The sequence below is a fragment of the Acanthisitta chloris genome, unplaced genomic scaffold (assembly GCF_000695815.1).
Source record: "Acanthisitta chloris isolate BGI_N310 unplaced genomic scaffold, ASM69581v1 scaffold19177, whole genome shotgun sequence".
In the NCBI taxonomy this organism is placed as follows: Eukaryota; Metazoa; Chordata; class Aves; order Passeriformes; family Acanthisittidae; genus Acanthisitta; species Acanthisitta chloris.
Window position 1 is genome coordinate 36,027 of NW_008684537.1, and position 21,840 is coordinate 57,866.

A 21,840-nucleotide genomic window follows, 5' to 3' on the forward strand; every position below is an offset into this window, starting at 1 on the left:
GACAGTTTTCTGGACTCATTGGTTTAGTGTGCAGCAGCACCCAAAGAAAGCCAAACGCACAAACATGGTGTGCCCACACCTCAGTGCTCCACCTGCTGCCCCTGCCCCTCTGCTAGGGCACATGCACTCTCCTAGAGAAGACTCCAAAATCTCTGTAAGACTAACATGCTGCTTGCACAGAGCCATGACAGAGCATGTGCTGAAGGGCTGCCGAAACACAGCACTTGGCTCTCTGAGACAAGACTTTCTAAGAGACAAGAATGATCAGGATCAGTTATTGCATGTGGTGAAATAGGAGGTTTTTTAAGTTGAGCAGTAAATATGTTACTGGCACTACTAGAGTGGTTAGAGCTAGTAGAGGTCAGTGTAGTTAAAGATGAAAAAAAAATCTGAATTTCCCAGAAATCTCCCTAGTTTGTCACACAAAGAATCATGAAAAAATGAACAGTTTTCTTCCTTTTCCCTGGCTTTTAGTACTGTTGCCCTGTCTTCAAATTCCCTAGTGGAAAGAGAACTATTGGCTATGCCATGTCTGGAGTTCATGTTCCATGACACAGGAGCACCTGTAGTTAACTTCCACAAATCACATGCACGGAAGCTTATTAACTGTCATTCCCAAGTGAATGACAATAAAACAGGTAATTGCTGGAATGGTAAACAGATGGCTTCAGAATTGGAAATTCTAACCTTTTTAGAGTCCATTAAGATCAGTAAATGCCTGTTGTCTATGAATTTAAAAGCACTTCCATCTTCTTAAGGGTTCAGGCATTGATAGTGGAAAACTCCAGGGGTGATGTAGAGTGGAGATACTCTAGAGCCTAATTCCAACCTCTGCTGAAATAGTCTTCATGGCTTTTGGTAGCATCAGGTTGTAACCTGCAGTTCCTCCTGATGGGATGGTTGCTGTAACACCTCTTTTGCTAGGAATGCTTAATGCACTGTGGAGCTTTTGCAAGCAGAGTGGAATAAAATTTAGAGTAGAGTCTATTGACAGATTGGGCTGGAGAAAATCAAATGCTTCTGTTTAATTTTATTCCTTTAACTACATTCTCTGATTGAAAAAATATTATTTTAATACACCATTTTCTTACCTTTTTACAACAGCTAGAAAATAAATCACTACAGGTAAAAGAATAAAAAGAGATTGAAAGACTAGGTTCTTCTTGGTTAACAAATATATTAATGCAGATCTCTAACCATGTTATTTTCCACTTTATCAAATAACATTTTTCTATTCCTCTTTTTGTGCATTCTCTTGAAAAGCAAAGTCTTGAGCTTCCTAGAGTTCTTCTGTGAGAGGTAAATCACTGCATGACAATTATCAGCACATACTTCAGTTCTAGTTTTGTAAATTCAGTCCAGGCTCTTACAGCTTGTACAGAAACCTGTATGAAAACTAAAAGATAAGAGTAGGACAGAGCTGACTACTTGGAAAGTGACGTTTGGTAGTTTTGTAGGACTCAGCACTTTCATTTACAGTCCAAGCAGATGGGAAGGAATGATGGTCACAATTACACCAAATCCTAGTGTATGCTGTGTCACCACCAGCAGCATTGTTTGGAAAATGGGCCATACCAGCTTGGTGCAATTCCTAGTTTATATACAGAAGTAACATGCCAAATCATAGGAGAAACCTGGACCTTTAGCTCTTCCTGTCTGGCACTTGCCCAGCATTAAACAGGGTTTATCTATCCACTGCTTTAAAGACAGTAGAAATACTGTTCTTTAAAGCACTTCAAAGGTATATACTACTTCACAGTTTGCAATTCCTGCATTCCCAAGGCAGTTTATGTTCCTTTCAGATAACAACCACCCAAAAAACCCAAAACAAACCCGGAACCAAAAACACCCCAACCTTCAAAAACCTCAACATTCCTGCCCTATCTCTTTGTTTAGCTGCTGATTAGTTGTTAGGAGTTTGGTTAGTTACTTGGCCATGCCTGGAAAACACAAAACCAGTAGGAGTGAGGAAAGCTGCAAACTTCAGAAGTCAGCCTTAATGCCATCTCATATACACACTGAATCCAGTGGTCATAGGAACAGGCTTTGACTCTCTGAGGGCAAAGATTCCAGTCTGAGAGGAGGTTGTACATTCAAGAAGGTAACCTTGCTGACTGAAGTCTTCTCCATCAGCTGTGCTTGCACCCTGTTTCCTAGAGGAAGGAAAAGGTCAGAGCAACCAGAGGGAAAGGCTACAAGACAAAAGACAGAGTCTGAAGAATGACACAAGGCAATGCAGGGCATGGGAGCAGTACCCTAGTTATGGAGGGTTTGGCACTAGGGTTAGGAGATGAGAAATGCCTGTTTCACTGCCATGCCAGAAAGGCTCACAGCCTTCTGGAGACATTACAGTATTAAAACTGTGTTTCAGATGATCTGTGAAAAACATCTGTGAATTGTTGCTTTAGCTGTTACATAAGCTTTTCCATCTTGCCATGACATAGGAAGAGGTTTGATCCAAGTCAGTCAATGGTATTTGAGTAACACAAGGCAATATGTTGTAGGCTATGGCCTTATACTGACACTGACTGTCCTCAGCTACTCTGCACACCCATGTGAGCACTAACACTGCAGCAGATTCAGTCCTCCAGAACTTGCACCTGAGTCCTGTGATGAAGCTGTTTCCAGAGATGCAGCAAGTAAAGGCCATTAAAAGATATTTTTGCTGCTTAAACATCCCTTTAATAGGAAACTGTGTGTGGGTAGTTTACAGCATGGTGATTACCTCCTACCCTTAATTACGCTACTTAGAATTTTACTTTTAGTATCTCAGTAACTAGATATATTCAACTTTGTATCATTCTTGAAGTTCTTGAAATCTTTGAAAAGGATGGTGAGAAACAATGAATTGCACACAGGGGGCAGATAACTGCAGGAGGTAGACAATAAAAAAAAAAAAGTAGGGATGGAGAGGTTTGAAATTAGGATTGAAATTGTCTTCCAAGTGTGCACAATTACAGTGTTGTATCTATTAAGGAAGACATTTGTTATGATGAGGATGGTGAAACACCAGAACAAGTTGCTCAGAGTGGATGCCCCATCCCTGGAAACACTCAAGGTCAGATTGCAGCCTGATCAAGTTGAAGATGTCCCTGCTCAGCACAGGGGGTTGACTGGATGGCTTTTAAAGGTCTCTTCCAACCAAAACCATTCTACAATTAAATCCACACACCTGTCCTAGTCTGCTTCATGATCCCCACGAAGGGCTGCGTTTCTTTCCCTTCTTGTATGACTTACTTTCCTAGATTTGAAACAAAATGCTGTCTATATGTTAGTCCTTTCATGGCTGTACTAAATGAACATTGTCAATGCAAAAATCCCAAGCTCAAACTGTTGCCCAGTTCCTGCTTTATACCTTTACAGTAGTCAGCTGGAGATGACTGAAGCCAGGCCAGGCTCAGAATGCCATTATTGTACCTCCTGTGCAGAGGAACAGCAGGAGCAGGAGCCTGGGAAAGCAGATTGCACAGCACAGTCAGGTTCTAATCGGTGTTTCTGGAACATAGTGCAGTAAAACAAGAACAAAATCCCCAACCAAATACATGATCTGCCACCACCTCATCTTGCCTCTTATCAGCTTGTTTGCATGGGAAGAGGAAAGTGTACTAAACTTTGTCTCCTTTGTTTCCCTTCTCCTTCCCCCACTTCTTTCCTCACAGCACACTACAAGTGAAAGTCTCGGAGCCGCAGAATTCAATAGACATGAAAACAGAAAATGAACATTTGAAGTCCATAAAGATGTGCCTTAATCAGCCCACTGAGTGGAATCTGAGTTTTTCAGCAGCATCTCTCGCCAGCTGTAAAGTTTTTAACCAAAATCTCAAAACTGATGAGAAGGAATAGATTGCAGCTGTTCTTGCACTATTATTTTGTACATTGTTCCTGATTTTTTTTTTCTGCTAAATAATAAGCATTTATTACATTGATCTTGAAATGATCTTGTGTGATTTGGCTTTATATACTACTAGCATTATTCATTTTGATGTACTTTTTCTTTTTTTAAATATGAAGTTTCACATCTGACTATCATGAAATTCTTGCAGTACAAATTTATATCAGAATTGGATGTTCCCCTTTACTAGTATTGTGATTTTTCTATGTTCATTGAATTTAACTATTATTTCCCAGTTTTATTTTTGTGCACGAAAGTTAATATATTATGTAATTTGTGGCATAGGTCACCATGTAAAGATTTATGGTATTAATTCAAACAAATCTGTAACAGGTGGAGACCGACTACCTCGAAGCAAAGCAGTGCAAAGGTAAATTATCTGATGAGATCTCCTTCACCAGTGGAGTGAAAAGTATGGAAGCATGAGTTTGGTTCTGCAATATGCTTTCATCTTCATTTATCTTGAGAACTTCTGTGTGACAGTGTTTAATGGCCATAATGTCAAAAAGAAAGACCAAGCCTGCTGGAGAATCTCTTGAAAGATTGTCATTCAACAAATCTGTATCTGCACTTTTTGAGGTTTCTGCTAAATGGTCTTTCTTCCCCTTTTGTTTTTATGAATTTATGCCTGCCACCAATTAAAATGGATGTAAATGCTCTTCCTATTTCATTTTTTTCCGTGTATTTTGGAAATTCAGTGTACAAAATTTTAAACTCTACTCAAAGAAGTAGTAAATGGTTGTAGCTGACTACATTGTAGACATGCCATGCTTAGATCATTGTTAGCAAGGTTCATGTACTTCATTCATCAAAACTTTATTATAGAGCTATAACAAAAGTGTTAGAATAAAACCATATGATATATTTCTCTTTTCTGGAGTCATACATTCAATAGCTAGAGTAGAGGTTTCTTAATTCAACTTCCTATTAAGTTGTCTGCCCTTTGCTTGCCCAGAACTAATTTTTCAGAAGGAAATTTCCTTGGAAGACACTGCATTTTAGAAAAAAAGGAGGTTTTAAGAACTTACTTCACAAAGTAAAGATGCAATTCTTTACTGAATTGGATCAGAGGTAGCTAATTTTATGGGGGGAATGTGTGGCAGTGCCACACACTACTCTAATTTCTTCTCTGAAGAAACTTTCTGCCTAACCTACAGTAAGGTTTATAAAATGTGGGGAGAAGCAATTTCATCTAAAATATGCAAAGAGAAAATACTTCTACTATTTTTTAATTTTTGCTACTGGAAACAAAATCAAAGCAGCAGTGGTAATGCTCATGGCCATGCTCTGCTCCCAGGCAGTTTCTCAGTGTCTTTACCTCACTACTTTCCTTGGATGTGTGCACAACCTGCTGCTCTTTCAAACTTCAGAGCACTGAGAGCATGACATTCTCACCCAAACATCCACCTCAGCCTGTGCTGTGCTGAGAAACAGAAGCCCTTGCACCCCAAGCAGTGCCTATTTCTCTTTACCATGAAACACATATTGGCCACAAGAACAACAGAACTTTTGCGCCTTTATCATTTTTCCCCCCAAAGCAGTGACTACAGTGTGATCAAAAGAATGATTTTTTCCTGAGTCCTCAAAGTAAGAGTTTTATTTCTCTCCATTAAGTCTCTGTCTCCCAGTGCAGTTCAGCATAGGATGAGCAGGCAGACTTGACTGTATTTGAATTAATAATAATAATTTATTTTTAATTAAAATCAGGAAAATGGACCTCTATACAACAAAAACTAGATACATGAAGGAAAAGTGCCCCTGTCTTCCTCACCTGTACAAGTGCTTATATATAAATGGGATGATATTCATCAGGAATGAGCTCTATTCTGCAGGTTGGGCACATGCTGGCACTCTGAAGGGCAAGAGAGAGGCACCAACTGCAGAAGATGTGGCCACACAGGGTCGACACAATCAGTCTGTCACTTTGCATAATCTGGAAGAAAGGAAACCACAGCATAAATTGGGAGTAAAGAATTCAAGTTTGCTGCTCTATTGCCACCAAACACATACAGCGTGGAGTATCTGCAATCTGTCAGTATCTACTAAAATATCTAGGCACCCTCAGATGTTCCAGTGCCATCTTGCAAGGGTTTCTGACCTGATGCCCACCACCAGGAAGTGACTTTTGGAGCTCCAAAGCAATGTGTGTGCTTCCAGAGAGCTGCCCATAGCATCCCACACAAGACAAATGAGTTGCACAGCTCCCCCTCTGTCCCTTTCCTCCTCCCAGGAAGCAGAAAGGATCACTACCTGTGGGTAGTGATCCATGCAAACTGGACACCTGATTGTGCCTGCTGGCCATGTCCTAGAGAGAACCAGAAAGAACATGCTGCTGTCACCACACATCAAGGGTTAAGGATGTAACATGTCAGAAACTTAAATATCCCTTGTTCTGGTTTAGCAGCATCTCAGCCCAGCAACACAGTCATCCCAAGAACTTTTACGTACTGCAAACATTTCAGGCTTATTGCAAGCCTCCATATTCCTGGTCTGACAATTTCTGTACAGAATCAAGCAGAACCCAAAAGGTTGTCAAAAACCTGTTTCTACCATATGTCAGAAATTAGACTTTAGAGAGACATTTAGTCTGTCACATACCCATCAGTGTCTGTTGTTTCCTCTTCACTGTCACTCTGAGGCAGCACTGCAGAATAATCTGCTGCTCTGCAAGCAGGTGGCTGCTGGTGGTACTGCTCCCACTGTGGCAATAGGGTAGCTGGATCATTTTTTTTATAAAGGCTTCTTGGAACAGTAAACAGAACTAGTTGTACACTGCTCAGCTACAGTTATGCTTGACACCTCAGTGACGGGCACACCTCAAACCAACATTGCAGATAAACATCTCAGATTTGGAACATCAAATACTTCCCATCCTCTCCTTTAAATTTTCTTTAAAGCACTGGCCAATATCTTGTGTATCTTGACACAGCTCCTGCTTTAAATTGTTTTAAAGTCCTTCTGTTACCTTACCCAGGAGTGGTATGTGTTGTTCTAAAGTTCTAGAGCAACAAACTCCTTAATATTACACTTTCACTCTCTGCGAGTGATGCTGATGTGTCTGAGCATGGATTTGGTGTTGACTGGGAACTCTGCCTAAAGTGGTAAATCAGTTTGTTTCAACTGACCCCCAGTGTGGTCAAGCTACTCAGTTATATGCCAGAAGACAGGCCTGGGAGCACAAGAAAAAACTCATTAGAATACAAGGTGGAGAGAGCTGTGCCATTCACTACTCACCATGGTAGACTCATGGCCAGTAGGATCCATGACTTCAGGCTCAGAAGCTATGGCTGAGAGAGCTACGGAGTCCTGAGATGATTCATCTAACACAGGGGAACGTTTATCCACTCTGGATCTACACAAGCTTTTGTCCCCAGGTATGCATCAAGATATTGCATGTGTGATAGGACAGCAATTAAAACTGAATTGCACCTCTTCATCTTCAGAAAACAGAAAAATAAAAAAAATTTTGAGGCATGGCTCCCCTGACCATGTCAGAATGTGAGTTGATGTTTTAAAGTCGGTAATATCCTAAACATAATCATTATTTTTTAAATTGTTTTTAGTTGAATATTTATGCAGGGAGGAGCTTTAATTCAGTGACAGCGTCTGTAATTTGAATTGATTGGGGCCTGATTATTCTTATGTGGACACTGAAGTTGCAGAGGTCATTGTTGCATGCAGTTTCTGGGAGTTAAAAAACAAACAGCAGTTCTAGAACTTATGGATATACCAGACCAGGCCATGAATAATCTATGTCCCTTGAACTTGGGCAACATAACTCCATTTTCATGTTACCTCAGCTCGTGAGGGAGATGATGACAATTTCTAAGGAGACACTGCTGCAAGTCTTTTTACAGTTTCCAAGGCCTGTCCTTAACAAGACTCTTTGGATACAAACTGCCTGGGAGAGGAGAGGTTTGATGTGACAGACACACAAAGAGTCCATTTCAAGTTAGGAGCCCTTCCAGACTGTTTAGACTTTCACATTTCAAGGATAGTTCCAGGGGAAAAGAAACAATCATAGATCTAACTTATCAATATTAAATAACAGGCTATGAACAAGAAACTCAGAATCTTCCACTCAGAGACCAGAGACTGTCTGAGACCTCTGATCTGAGTTACAAAGTTGACATAACATATAATATGTATCTGGCTGATCCAGCATACAAAGGTTGGACATCACCAGGAGAGGAAAATTCAAGTTCAGAGTACGTGTGCCCCATAGCCTTACAAACACTGAAGTTTGGTTGTTTCTTTTTTTTTCTTAAAAATGCAGAGGCCTAAGCTATCCTGCAGTGCCCTGGGTTATCTTTGAAGCCTTCCTTACTCTACTTATGTCCCTCTTTCAATGAGGACATCCCATGTTGCATGATGATCAAATGATGCCATTTGCACTTGAGGAAGAAAAGGCAGCCTAAGGCAGATGTACAACTCTGCACACAATATTAAAGAGTGGCTTGGGGGTATGGCAAGGAAGGAGGCTTAGTCACAGCCCATAGCTTACTGTGTATTGCAGTTACTTTTCATGCCAATCTCTGGTAGTGCTCTTGGATAAGGTAATACTTTCATTGGTATCGATGAGTCAGGTGCATTCCAGTAACTGAAATAAAAAGATTATGAATTCTGGTAAGTCTCACAAGATCCCAAGTGGATATTGATTCACTGAAGCATTGCACAGTGCAGAACATGACTAAAAGAATAAACATCATAACACTGCACTGTCTAGAGGGTCTTTATGTATTCAGCTCTTCAATGCATTTGGGTTCTATGGGGCAAGAAAACCAAAAAGAGAATTCAACTTCTCAGGGAAGAGGTACTCAAGTTGACTTCAATGGAGCCCCACCAAAGCACAGTGGACAGTAAGAAGTCAAGAGGGACATCAGAGCAGCTGTTATCTTGGTCGTGTGCCCACAGGAGGAGAGGCCATGTGCATTTCTCTCATTCCTAAGACCCAGTAAATGCCAGAACCTTTCTGTTTTGGACACATCTCCCTCAGCTCCAAGCCACAGTCTGGTTCTTCTGACTTTTAACAATTACTATTATTATTCCTTTGAGTCACATTGAGTTTTAATTGACTGATGACTCAAAAGTGTTCAGAGGGGTCAGAGGCATAACCCAAGCTCACTGGCCACTGCTTTATGTCAGACAATAAACAACACAACTAGGAAAAGAAACATCCTTGGTGCAGCACTTACCCTTCAGCTTGTGAGAGGGACCAGCCTTCTGGTGGCAGACAGGCACAACAGAACAGCAAGGTGGCAAAACTGAAACCTTAAATTTATCCAGGAAGGCATGCCCAGAGGTCTCTATAGATTTTTATTGCTCCTGCTTTGCCTAGAAGCTCATTTTAACAAAAAATAAGAGTGGACAAGCACCAGTTGTTGAAAGTGTTAGAAGTGCAAACTGCTCATGAGGGAGGGGATGAAAGGTAGCTTGCAATTGTTAATTAAAAAAAAAAAAAAAAAAAATCAAGCAAAACCACCTTCACAATTTAAAGTACCAGGGAAGCTCTGATTGACAATCATCTGAGAAATACTGAACTATATAATTTGCCCATTTGAACCATGTTCAGAACAGCATTCGGAGCATCTCTGATTTCAAGTGGTTGTAGGTACACAAACACACTACAACACAAGTTGGGGATTTTAAAAGAATTACCAAAAGAAGGAGGCCAGGACCTCAACATTCTGTTTAAAATGATGACTAAAAATAATTCTGTTACATAAGCTTCTGAATAGCAAGTATGAGCAGAAAAGTGTGTCGTGGCATTTTGTGGTTTGACAAGTTTCCAACACAAACTGCGAAGGAGGCAAAGCAGCACAATCCTGTCTGTTTTCTATATACAAGCTTGGAAAATAGCATAATAGTTTGGGCATTACACTTTGGGAATGCTGCTTTTTCACTTGTGTCCCGAAGTCAATTCTGAGAACGACCAAAGATTATTTATAGTATATTTACCTGTTTTAAATGCAAGTTCCTTAGAAAGCTACATTTGGCATGGACAGTTGAGATGCACATGTCAAGCAATCCACATGAGTTCTCTGCCTGCCCCAGAAATTATCCACATTGTAACACAGACAGACATGACTCACCCAGCATTTCCCTCTCCTGAGTGAATCTGCTCAGCCACCAGTGACTACTACCTGCAGTTTAATCTTGCCTTGTCCTGTAAAACTCATGACTGGCTCCTAGAGAAGTTGTCAGAAAAAGATTTTGGACTTCAAAGCTGCAAAGAAATCACCACTGCATTCTACTTTAAAAAGACACATCACAGACCTTTGAGTATTTCATTTTTTGCCCTTTTTGTATTTAAATATTCCTTTCACTACTGGATCTTATTTTGCACCACAAATATTTTTATGCCTAAGGTAGGTGCATTCAAACCTGCTGCCATCACAAGCAACCACAGCAGGCCAAACACTCTGTGCTACTTTTAAATATCAAAACAGCTTTACCTGTTGAGTCCTCAGCACCAACAGTAATTTTAATTTGCAGATAAAAAGCTTCCTTCTCTATAAAGAAAAGAAAAAACCTCCCAGTTTGGTTCAGGTACTAATGTTTTTATTACATAAATGAGAAACTTCAGGAAATTCACTTATTGTAAAAAACTAATCTAGAAATCCAGAATTATAAATGATAACATAAAAGGAGTTAAATAGGACTAACAAGAAAACAAGTCTGGTTTGTCAAGTCTGATGTTAACTACCAGCACTGGTAAAGGGCACTTTTTCTCCTTTTGTCTTCACTAGTCCATTTCCTCATTCAAAAGGCTTGAAAGATTCATTCTTGTTTTCTCAAGTGCCAATGTTTTTGCCCGTCTCGAAGGCCTTGAACTTGACTGTGGGGCTAACTCTGGAGTTTCAGCACAACTGAAATGTAGAATATTTAAAAGTAAGGCCAAAAAGACTAAGCAAACTCAAGAATTACTATATCAACAAACCTGACACATGGTCTTAAAGAACAAACGTAATTGTTACTAATTATAAATTTTCTATTTTGTGAGGATATATTAGTGTTTTCTAAATGATACAGCAATGTCACTAAAGATAACCAAGTTGTCATAAACAGTTGGAAAAGAAGCAAAACTGCCAAAAATTAGGTGGAATCAAAGTAGAACCACAGAATCACAGGGTTGGAGGAAACCTCTGAGATCATCAAGTCCAACCATTAACCTGTCACTGCTGTAACCCCTAAACCATATCCTCCAGTGTCAGAACCAGACACCTCTTAGACACTTCCAGGGACACAAGGAAACACTCCAAACAGACAAAGGGGAATGACTGACCCTGGTCACCCTAGAGCCAGCAGATTACTTGTGTAACAAAGAGTGAGCACAGCTGAAAATTACAAAGATAATTTTCAATGCTCTTATCCTACAAGATCAGAAGGAGAGAAATATATTGCCTATATTCACTTCTCAGACATTTCTAGAAGCTTATCAACTACATGTTGTAAAACACGCAACAAAACCATGGAGAAAAAAAAAAAGAGCTTAAATAAAAAAGAAATTGACTCCTCCAGAGAACAGATTATAAAAAAACCAAAGTGATTGGAAAAGCAGCAATAATGTAATGCAAAACCTAACTTTTGTCAGGCAGAATGTTAACCCTACATACAACAGCTATGTCAAAAAAAAAGCTAGAGGCTCTTTGACAAAACCTTTCACTGTTTCAAAAAATATAATTTTTCTCTTAAATTTTTATCTGTGGTTTAGGAAAAGAGGAAACCAGAAGTACAAGCCAGAGAAAGAAAAATATTTGAATTAAATTTCCTTGCTAGAACAGACATCATGGCTTTGATGGTGGAGAGACAAGGATTTACCTTCCTCTAGGGCATCTTGCACTTGCACCAGTTTTTCTTGTGCGCACAGACCTCCCTCCTGTTGCTGTTTTCGGCTGGCCTAGGTACAAGCAAGAGTCTCTTTTCATATCATGATACCACTTATTTTGTCAAACTAGTTAGTATCTTTCTCCAGTGTTTGACATTGCATTGACACACAGAAATATGCAGGCAGCACAGATAGAATAGGGTCACCAAACCAAACCAGTAACAAAACCTCCACAATTTACCACTTCTCCCCAAAACACCTGTACTCTCTGGTGGCTGTGACCAGGTTATCTGGAAACACTCTAGTTTTAAATCTGTGTTGAGAGAGGCTAACAGCACAAACATTTCCACAGAACAGACTAATCTTTTAACAAATATAATTGCAAACACTACAAAGTATGAATGGGGTTTGTATCTATACATTCACAAAAAGTTACTATGACATTATTTTATTCAAAGCAATTAGTATTGTAGCCTTCAGTATTATTAGTATTGTACAATTAGTACAAAAACAAATAGTATTGTACCTTTGCCAGTTTTGCTTCTCATGGATTTTGCTTTTGCAGTTTCTTTAACTTCATTAACTGGAGTATGAGGAGCATCTTTATTACTTTCTGTCAAACAGAATAGCAGATGCAGAAGTCATAAATTTAAAGTTTATTATCTTGAGTACCAGTATTTTAAATTGTGGTTGTTATATAAAATCTAAACCCACTTTTTCTTTAAACCAGAAACTAGATTTTTAAGGAAGCTTAAAATGTCACTTAGCTATAACTCTGCCCCAACATAGATCAATCACACATAAATTATTCCTGACACTATTTAGCCTTTCCACAGTGTTGGAAGTGGAGCAAGCAGGGCAGACCACCAGCTTGGCTGAACAGGGACCTGCTTACAACAGCTGCATGGCAATGTGTTTGCTTTGCTGCTGCAAGTGAACCTAAGTTTCAGCCAACTGCTTTAAAAAAAATACCAGCACAATGTGCAACTGCTGAGGCTCGTGCAGCTGCATGTGCTCTGCAGGAAGTGGAAAGTCTTCAGCTGCTTTCACTTCAAGCCCTTAAACAGCAACAGAAACAAACCTGACTCCTACAGATGAGCTTGTCAACACTACAGGTATCAGCTATACACTGATGTCAAGGCAGTGCCTGAGCCATGATGGTAACTCCAAAGTCTAAGAACCCCACAAAGCACTTCTTTCTTCCTCCAAGTCAATGAGTCACATACTAAAGATGGCAGATTAGTCGGCACTATGATTTAGTAGGCACAGGAGTGTGCCAAACAGCTACAAATTTTTTTAAAGCCCATTCTAATACTGTCTTTGTTAAAAAGAAATCGTTGCAGGGCAGAGCTTAAGACTCAGACTACAGCACTATTCATACTAGAGCAGTATGACAGAATCTGGTCAAAAAGCACTAAAAAAAATGGAAATACTTAAGTACAAATATTTTAAACTGTATGCATAGCTACTAGATATTACCTTTTTTTTAAGTAGATTAATTTAATGAAGGAAAACAAACTTATTTTCATAACATCTAAACAAGTCACTGAATTGTACACCTGCTACTGTACTACACCTTTCCTGAATTACCTTCTGCATTGTCAGCAGTATTTTCAGACATGATTTCAGTTTCCTGTGTCCTTTCAGAGGGGTCTGTTTCCTCAGTTTTTCCGGAGTGGCTTTGGCCCACATTAGGATCCTTGGTCAAGTTCATCTTTACCTTCTCAATAGCTTTTTGGCACAGTCTATCGTTCACTTTCTGCAGAACAGACATTTACTCTTAAATGCTACTTAATTTTACAACTATTTCTTTTATCCATTAAATTTACCTACTAATTGGATTAGTTAAATTTACTGCACAAAGGATACAACATGTGACATGAAAACCATCATTTGAGCTGAGAGGAGAAACAATTTCTCTCTCAACACCAGGCACTGATATGCCAGTAATTTTGTTTTTGTAAAGGAAACCTGAAAACACTAAAGCAACTGGAGCATAGCTACCTGGGGATGATATGTCCATAGTGGACCAGCATTCTTTCCAACATTTCTATGTACCATTGTGCTCACCTGACACACTCCCAAATTTTATTCTGTTTTCCATGTTAATAATAGCATGAAAGTAAAAACTCTTGTGATCCCTTCCCACTTCATCTTAAATCAAGCACCTTTTTCATGTTGCCTAATGATCTTTCAGTTATATCGTATGTTTAGGCATAAAATTTCAGCTGCTAATAATTAACTGAAGAAAAGCCATCAAAACTTTAAAATAATTGAGTTTGATTTTCATTTAATAATTTAACTACACCAGACTTATAAGAAGAACTTACTCCACTGCAATGTATCAAGTTGGGCACACTGTTTCATGCTGGTAACACTCTGTGGTTTATGTAGTGATAACAGCTCAGACTCAAAAATTAATTTTCAAAGATTGGTTAATAGAGAAATTTCAGTCACAATGTCATAGTAAACCAAAGGCACTTCATTTTTAAACATATCAGAATATTAGATTGCTGATGATTAAACAAGTAAGTTATTTATGTACTACCTCTAGAATCTCATCCAGCAACACCAGTAGATTCTCCCTGAGAGAATCACTGAGTTCCAGTGAATTTAAGGCTTTTGCATAAATACGAACTTCTGGTGCCGTTGGGTCCCTCAGGATTTCGTTGCAAATTTTCATGGCTAAACTATCATGCACTGTTGACTCCTGTGAAGGAAAGAAATCAGGTATCAGACATTTTGCTGGGAACTCTTTCCAAGAGACAGCAATGAGAATACTTTGATTTCAGTAGCCACTTGACTCATTTTGCCAACTAAGTATTTTCCTAAAATGCAGTATTTTCAGTACATACACCAATGGATTTTTCTAAACACTTTAGACAAACAGCCATGGTGCAAGTTCCTACTAGCATTTTTTAATTGTGAGAGGGAGGGGAAATCGGGGGGAGAGGGGAGTGAGAACGTCAAGATAAAAAATTTCATCACCTGAACAATCACTCTCATTTAATTCAACTACTGACACTGGGAAGCTCAGAGAGGCCCAGACAGGTAGCAGTAAGCAAAGGGTGTCAGTTCTTCATGTCTAGATACAAATTCTGTTTTGCTACATTTTAGCATACTGTACCTGATAGTCCTGAGAACTTTTAGACTGAAGTTTCAGTCCACTTGGTCTGGTCAGGTCCACCAACAGCTCAGAAACATTACTGACATCTACTTCAGACAAGGGTGATGTTGCAGGAGCATTTAACAGTGTTTGCAGAGTTGGAAAATAAGCTTCTTCAAAGCATTCCTGGTTAGACCTATTTCAATGGAGTCAAACATTAGTAGAATAATGAGACAAAATTACATTTTCTCTTCCATAATGGAAGTTCACCAACCCATTACAATTCATCAATCAAAGCAAAGTGGGAGCAGCCAACCTTGGTAGCCACAGAAAGATCAAGATATCAAAACTGCCTCACAGAACCAGGTTATTATTTAGCACATGGTATTTCGAGAGTTTTATGTAACACTTCCTGCCTCTGGAAGGTTCATCCTTACTACTGAAAATCTGATATATACAGAAATTCTCTTAGGGACAAGAGAATACATTTACACAAACATGTTTCTCTAAATCTTTTATTTAGATGAACCTTGTCCTCTCCTCCTTCTCCTAGCATTTTTCTTTGGGGGTACTTCTCATTGTGCAAGAAAGCAAGGAAGCCTGGCAAAAAAATATACAGTGGTTAACAAGATTTTTGGAAGAAATATTCCTGCTCTTTTCTCAGAAGAGTTCATAACTCCTGCCAAGCAAACCTAAAAATCATGTTGCACTTGGTTCTGCAGCAAGTTGTCTAAAATTGTAGTTCCACAAGATTTGTCAAAACACTTTGAAAGGTAAGGTGCTGAAAAGCACAAGCTGCCAGAGGGTGAAGTGAAGCCTTTTATGTTCCTGATAGTTAATAACTTCCTATTTGAACCCAAATAACTACAAGAGAATACTAAGAAAGTAAATAATTTCAAAACAGCACATTGTTTGCTGCTTCATCACTGAGCCAAATCAGCTGATCAAAAGACCTTTTGAGCACTAAAACTGGGGCAAGAAAGAACAGAAGCAAGAACTCTCCCTTTCAGCTGCTTCAAGGCTTTAGATTGGCTCAAGCATAACTGGAGTATCATTCAGATTATTTACTGTAAATTAAAACTAGAAGTCTAGTAACATAGAGTCACAAGGCAGAAGTTTCTCCTCTTAGGCTGCCAGAGTTCAATACTCTTCAGAAAACACTCCATGAGTATTAATTGTTCACTAGTTACAGGATCCTGTCCCTATTCTGCCATGCCATGCCACTACTGACACACCAGATTATTTACAGAACTCAGCATCAACATTTCTGCCTCACAGAGATCAAATATTTATATTCAAAAAGTAAGCCTCATGATGGTATCTGTGAGCAGATGGAGAGGTTAACAGAGCAGCACCCAAAAAACAAATGGAAGTTTGTAATTCAGTGAGGAATCAGTACCAAAATTAGGTATGAACCTCAGCCAAACCTCATTTATCACCAGAGATCTCCTTTTCCTGAATGGCAACTTTGCAGACAGCTCTGAATTACACATGGTAATTAATAATTCTCTTCTAAAAATACAATATTGGTAACTGAAGGCAGCAAACTACTCATCTTAAAATGGACCATTTGTGATCGAGGATGCAGATAATGTTTTGAGGCAGAAAACACGAGATTTACAATCAATGAGCCAGGCTAAGACTTACGATTTTTTTTCCTTCACTGATTTTTGCTTAAAACATACACCATGTTCTTCTTTCAAGAAAAAAATATTATCCTGAGGTGCCAGAAGTTGCCTCACTTGCAAATGACTTGGAAATACACAGAATTACTCAGCTGGGCAAACATTAGAACCCATGGAAAAAGGGAAACTCACTGTATCATTAGACAACATTCACAAGTAAAAGATTACCCATGTTAAAAGCTTAAATTCATTACTCAGTATCAGAGATAGTGGAAGCATATTAAATTAGTTCTTCTGTTGCTTATTTTCACTAGAATTTTACCAGGAAAATCCCCATCCTGGAGGATACAGGGTACTTTTTTTTTTTTTTCTTTCTGGCAACAGCAAAAATACATTTGCTAGGAAATTTCCCCCCTCTCCAAAACAACTCCCCTTTGAACTACTACTCTTAACGTGGCAATGTATAGGCCACAAAAATGTAATTCAATTTGGTTTGAAAAATAGATAAGGAAACAAATAATACACCTCAATTAAAACTTAACCATAAAAAAGGCAGATAAATACTCAGCTTGTTCTAACTTGTTAAAATCACTAGCAGCAACTGAAAAGTTAAATACTTTTTTCTTTGAGCAGGTTAAAGAAGATGAGAGCTGCTATTTAAGCTCCTATTCCCTTATATAAGTGCTCTACCTCCTTTGTCCACTACCAAAATAAACAGGAGATTTTGAATCTGCTATGAATTTAAATTGGAGTAGCCTTTGGTTCAAAACCAAAGCCCAGACCACAACTCACCAGCCTGCTGCTTTGATATCTGCTGGGCACTGATTATTTGCTTTTGAAGCACTCCTGGCTAGCTACTCTTTAGTCACACTTCAAAGACTACCTGTAGTGCTCAACAGCATAAATAAATAAAGCACATATTTTTTAAATTAATATTTTATTCACTGCCTTGGAGAACAGTTTCAATTATAGGCTTTGGAAAGAAAAAAAAAATAAGGCCACAGGGGTATAAGGGAATTAATGGAAAGTCTTCAGAATAGTCACAGGCTGAGATTATGCACTTTTGACAGCAATAGGTATAGGAGGATGAACTAGACCTTGGGGTCTAACTTGTATTTGTGCAGTTTGTACTTGTGCAAGGCCAAAACAGGTTTGTAAAGCTGTTAGATCAATGCATATAGTCAGAAAACAAATGACAAAGGCCATTACCTGTCTGCAAAAGCAAATAAAGGGAAGAAGACTCCGAGGCAGTGTCGAAGCCGAGTATCATCTTCGGTCATGGGGCTGTACCACAACAAAACCAGACGGGAGAGGAGCTTGGGACTAATCAGCCTCCCAGAGAACATCAGCTTAGCAATGCCTTCTGCAGCTTCTGTCCTAAGTTCTGAAAACTGAAGAAAGAACTTATCATACTCACGTTACACCAAGTACGGTGGTTTTTACTCATACTTCATAGTAATAGTCTACATCCTGTTTTGCCAAGCAATTTTCTACATTCACCTACTTGCACCTGCACAGAATTCAAAGATGGCTCAAGAGTAACCTTAGTCTGTATCAGTGACAAACTTGCAGCCATTTTCTAGGACAACTATTTTAACATTAATTAAAAGAGTAATTTTATAATTTAGTAATAATAATAAATAAATTAATTAAGGCCATTAATTTCAATTACACATCATATAATATTCATAGGCAGACCTACCAGGATGGTAAGCCATCTGCAAAAACCATTTCAAAACAAAACAAAGGCAAATTGTACAGCATTTCTTACCTCACTGTCTAAGAAACCACAAAGAAGCTGCAGAAAGTTGTGAGCCATGGCAGCATCCTCTTCCTCCTCTACTGTTTTGCTTCCTTCTTCACCATTGTCACTTCTGCTATCTGCATTTTCACTTGGAGAGTCACTGCCTCTTCTGGTTTTAAAAGGCTCAATCCCAAACAGCATCAGTTGATCAAAGACTGCTCTTAAAGCACTGAGCTTTGTCTTTATATTATCTACTTGCAAAACCTAGGTTTAATGAGGAAAATACAGATATCTTCCAGTAGACCAGCAATGTTAAAATTAAGTATTTTTCCTTTAATAAGATTCATTTAGGAAACTTTTATAATACTTAGGTCAAATTTCAGACTTTGGGAAGGTACAATATGAATTTAAACCTGAATTTATAATACAGTCTGTGAAATAATTTCTCATAGAATCTTAGAATCAACTGGGTTGGAAAAGACCTCAAAGACCATTGAGTCCAACCCTAAAGTGGTTACTAGACCATGGCACTAAGCATCACATCTAGTCTCATCCTGAAAACCTCCAGGGATGGTGAATCCACCACCTCCCTGGGCAGCACATTCCAATGACTTATCACACTCTCTGTAAAAAATATCTTCCTAATATCTAACCTAACCTTCCCCTGGCAGAGTTTGAGTCTGTGCCCTCTTGTCCTGCTGCTGGTTGCCTGGGAGAAGAGACCAACCCCCACGTGACTCCAGCCTCCTGTCAGAGAGTTGTAGAGGGTGATAAGGTCTCCCCTGAGCCTCCTCTTCTCCAGGCTGAACAACCCCAACCCCCTCAGCCTCTCCTCATGGCACTTGTGCCCGAGTCCCTCCACCAGCCTTGAGTCACCTATGCAATTTGCATTACAAAAAGTCATGAATTTCAGAGCAACCATATATAGACAGGATGTAATTCTACTGTTCAGCCTGTAAACAGACAGGAATCCAGGATACACTGGTTCTCAAATAATACAGCTGTGTATAACAGCTTGCTATAGTAAATAAAACTAGTCCTGTATCTAAGTCACACAGACCATCATTCCATTTCCTGTCAGACGTTTTACCTGTAACAGCAATGGAAGCCGTTGTTGGGCAAACTCTTTGTTCTGAAGGGTACAGCAACCCAAACACATAACTGCCATATTTCTCACAGCTGGCTGGACATGAGTTACACCAGGAAGTATCTGAAAACAAGATAGACATTCTGGTTGAAATACATAAATTTAAAATAAAAACCTGACTACTAAAATGTGCTTACCCTGAAACTAAAAGTCATTTAGTTTGATACAGGATTGGAAAGTGACAACTAACATATACTGTTTGTTTAGAAATAAACAGAAGCAGATTGATTATTTTGCTTGAAACCATCAGTAAAATAATGGCAAAAATCAGGAGTGTTTTGTTTTGTGTTTGGTTTCAATAAATACTTGTTTTCAAACAAAATGGAGTTGATCGCTCCATGAAATAAAAAACAGTACACAACAACAAACCTACACATTTCTTCACAAAAGACATTAGTATTCTTGCAGAGAAACAATACCCAGTTACAAGCTAAAATATGAAGATGCCACTTTGATGCACTTGGAATAGAGAAGACAGTGGTAAAAATCCACACAAGACAAAAGCCACACTAGATACAGTGTTAACACTACAGTGGCATCATTTTATATTTCTGCAGTTACTAAAGACTTCAAGTTTAAAAAACAGTAAGTACCCCAAATCATTTAGCAGATGAAAATCCAGCAGGAACATCAATACAAAAGCAGGATCTTGGAAAAGGGAATGTGGAATAAACAAGAAGTATGAAAATTAAAGAAAGACCAAATGAAAACAAAAAGGTTTCTGGGATACACAACACTAACTAGCGTTTCTAAACACTTCTGTACATCTGCAAGAAATTAGGTGTGGTTCCACTACATTTAAACCATTTTCTTTACATCTTTCCTTGTACATGGAAGGGATCAAAGACAAGTCTATACAAGTTCCAGTCTTTCCTAGATAAAAAGCTTTTGACTAGAGACAAACAAACAAAAACAAAGACAAAACAAGAAAAAACCCTTAAAAGTTCTGTTAGAGCTCTCATAACTCTGGCTGATATCAAATCCCAGTACTTAAGGGCAGTAAGCAGACATCTAAGCACCCTACTTAGCACAGTGTAACTCAGCCCTGTCCAGCACTGTCATACTTTAGTCAAATATTCACCACATTCCTGTTGTATTTTTGTATCTCTCTGCCACAACCAGTTCTGGCATAAGAGCTCAGAACAGCAGGTTCTGAGAAGACTTAAAAGCACCAGACACAGCACTACAGACACTGCAGAGTGATTGTGAAATAACCACAAATCACCTGCCAGCACCCAAGGGCCTGCTGTGATGTACCCATTCCTATTATAATGTAAACAGCATTTTATATTCCTACATACCAGGTAATGAATGAGTTCATTAATGGTTGGACTGATTCCTTTAGAAAGGGACAAGATCTTCAGAAGCTCGTAAGACATCATCAGACACTTCAACAGTGTTTCAGGATCATTCTTCAAGTTGGACAGTGAAAAGAGATAAACATTATCCATACAAATGGTGGCTGTGATAAGAATGGTGATTAATCGCCATTTGTTCCTACCTCAATAAGTATTTCCTGCCCACTACACATTCATTGTGAAAGAATATTAATCATCACCTGTCTATAAACTATTCTAAAATAGCTTCATTTTCACATTTTCAGTTAGTTGAGAACAAGAGGAAGAAGAACAAGACCCTTTTAGAATTCTGTAGTTATTCCAGGAGAAAAGAGAAGTTTAACTGTAATTCAATTTTGCTAAAGCACACTAACAGATTCTATACTTGCAGAAGGAGAATACTAATACCATAAATGTTTGTTTCCAGTTTTAAAAAAATGTAGATGATACAAGGACAACCTACATTTTCTTTTAAAACTAAAATTAAAGCATTTAAACATAACCAGCACTTAGGAATAGAGGAAGGGTAGAGACCTTCTCCACACGCATTTCTTTAATTTCAGGTTGCTCTGCTGCTTTTATCAGGTCATTTTTCGTTTGTTCCAGCTCAGCTATTGTTTCTTTTAATACTGATGCTGTATTAAAATCCTGCAGAGCAATGCAGTCTTCCAAACCTTGTTTTGCTTCATGAAGTTTTACTTTTATTTCAGCCAACTGAAATACAAAGTAAAAAGAAAATCGTTATCATAACCTTCATGGTATTGCCAACAATACATCATTGATACAAGCCAGTAACACCATACTATGTAAAACTCTAGATGGATAAGCTTGAAAAATATTTTTCTTAATAACTTAAATCTGCTTACCTTAAGCTCCTGCTTTCTTATTTCAGCAGCATCAACAGGCTTGTCAACTGCAACAATTGGCTCACGAACTTCTGATATAATTTCTGCAATCTATTGGTACAGCAGTGTATTAGTACCATTAATTTCAGCTCAGGTGTCATATACTAAGCACCTAAACTTTTCCAAATTTAAAATACTATCCTTCTGAAAAAGTACTGAACATCTGTGCAGTTTCTCCTAACAGCTGCAAATAAATCCTCAATTTGGCAATACGTGTGTGACCACGAGTCTGGTGTTTTCTCCCATTCAGGTAGGT

General features: G+C 38.7%; 1 protein-coding gene across 1 annotated transcript in view; it reads right to left on the minus strand.

The window, feature by feature from the left end:
- Positions 1–10,637: 10,637 nt before the first annotated feature.
- Positions 10,638–21,840, minus strand: part of NCAPG (non-SMC condensin I complex, subunit G) — a gene marked incomplete at its 5' end in the record, with an annotated part of 11,831 nt that continues 628 nt past the window's right edge. Inside the window, 12 exons of the mRNA XM_009079391.1 lie at positions 10,638–10,761; positions 11,714–11,792; positions 12,247–12,333; positions 13,311–13,479; positions 14,269–14,430; positions 14,848–15,022; positions 17,661–17,842; positions 18,223–18,459; positions 19,286–19,405; positions 20,644–20,754; positions 21,214–21,393; positions 21,546–21,635. Coding sequence (XP_009077639.1) covers positions 10,638–10,761; positions 11,714–11,792; positions 12,247–12,333; positions 13,311–13,479; positions 14,269–14,430; positions 14,848–15,022; positions 17,661–17,842; positions 18,223–18,459; positions 19,286–19,405; positions 20,644–20,754; positions 21,214–21,393; positions 21,546–21,635 — 1,716 coding nt within the window. The remainder of the gene's footprint in view (positions 10,762–11,713; positions 11,793–12,246; positions 12,334–13,310; positions 13,480–14,268; positions 14,431–14,847; positions 15,023–17,660; positions 17,843–18,222; positions 18,460–19,285; positions 19,406–20,643; positions 20,755–21,213; positions 21,394–21,545; positions 21,636–21,840) is intronic.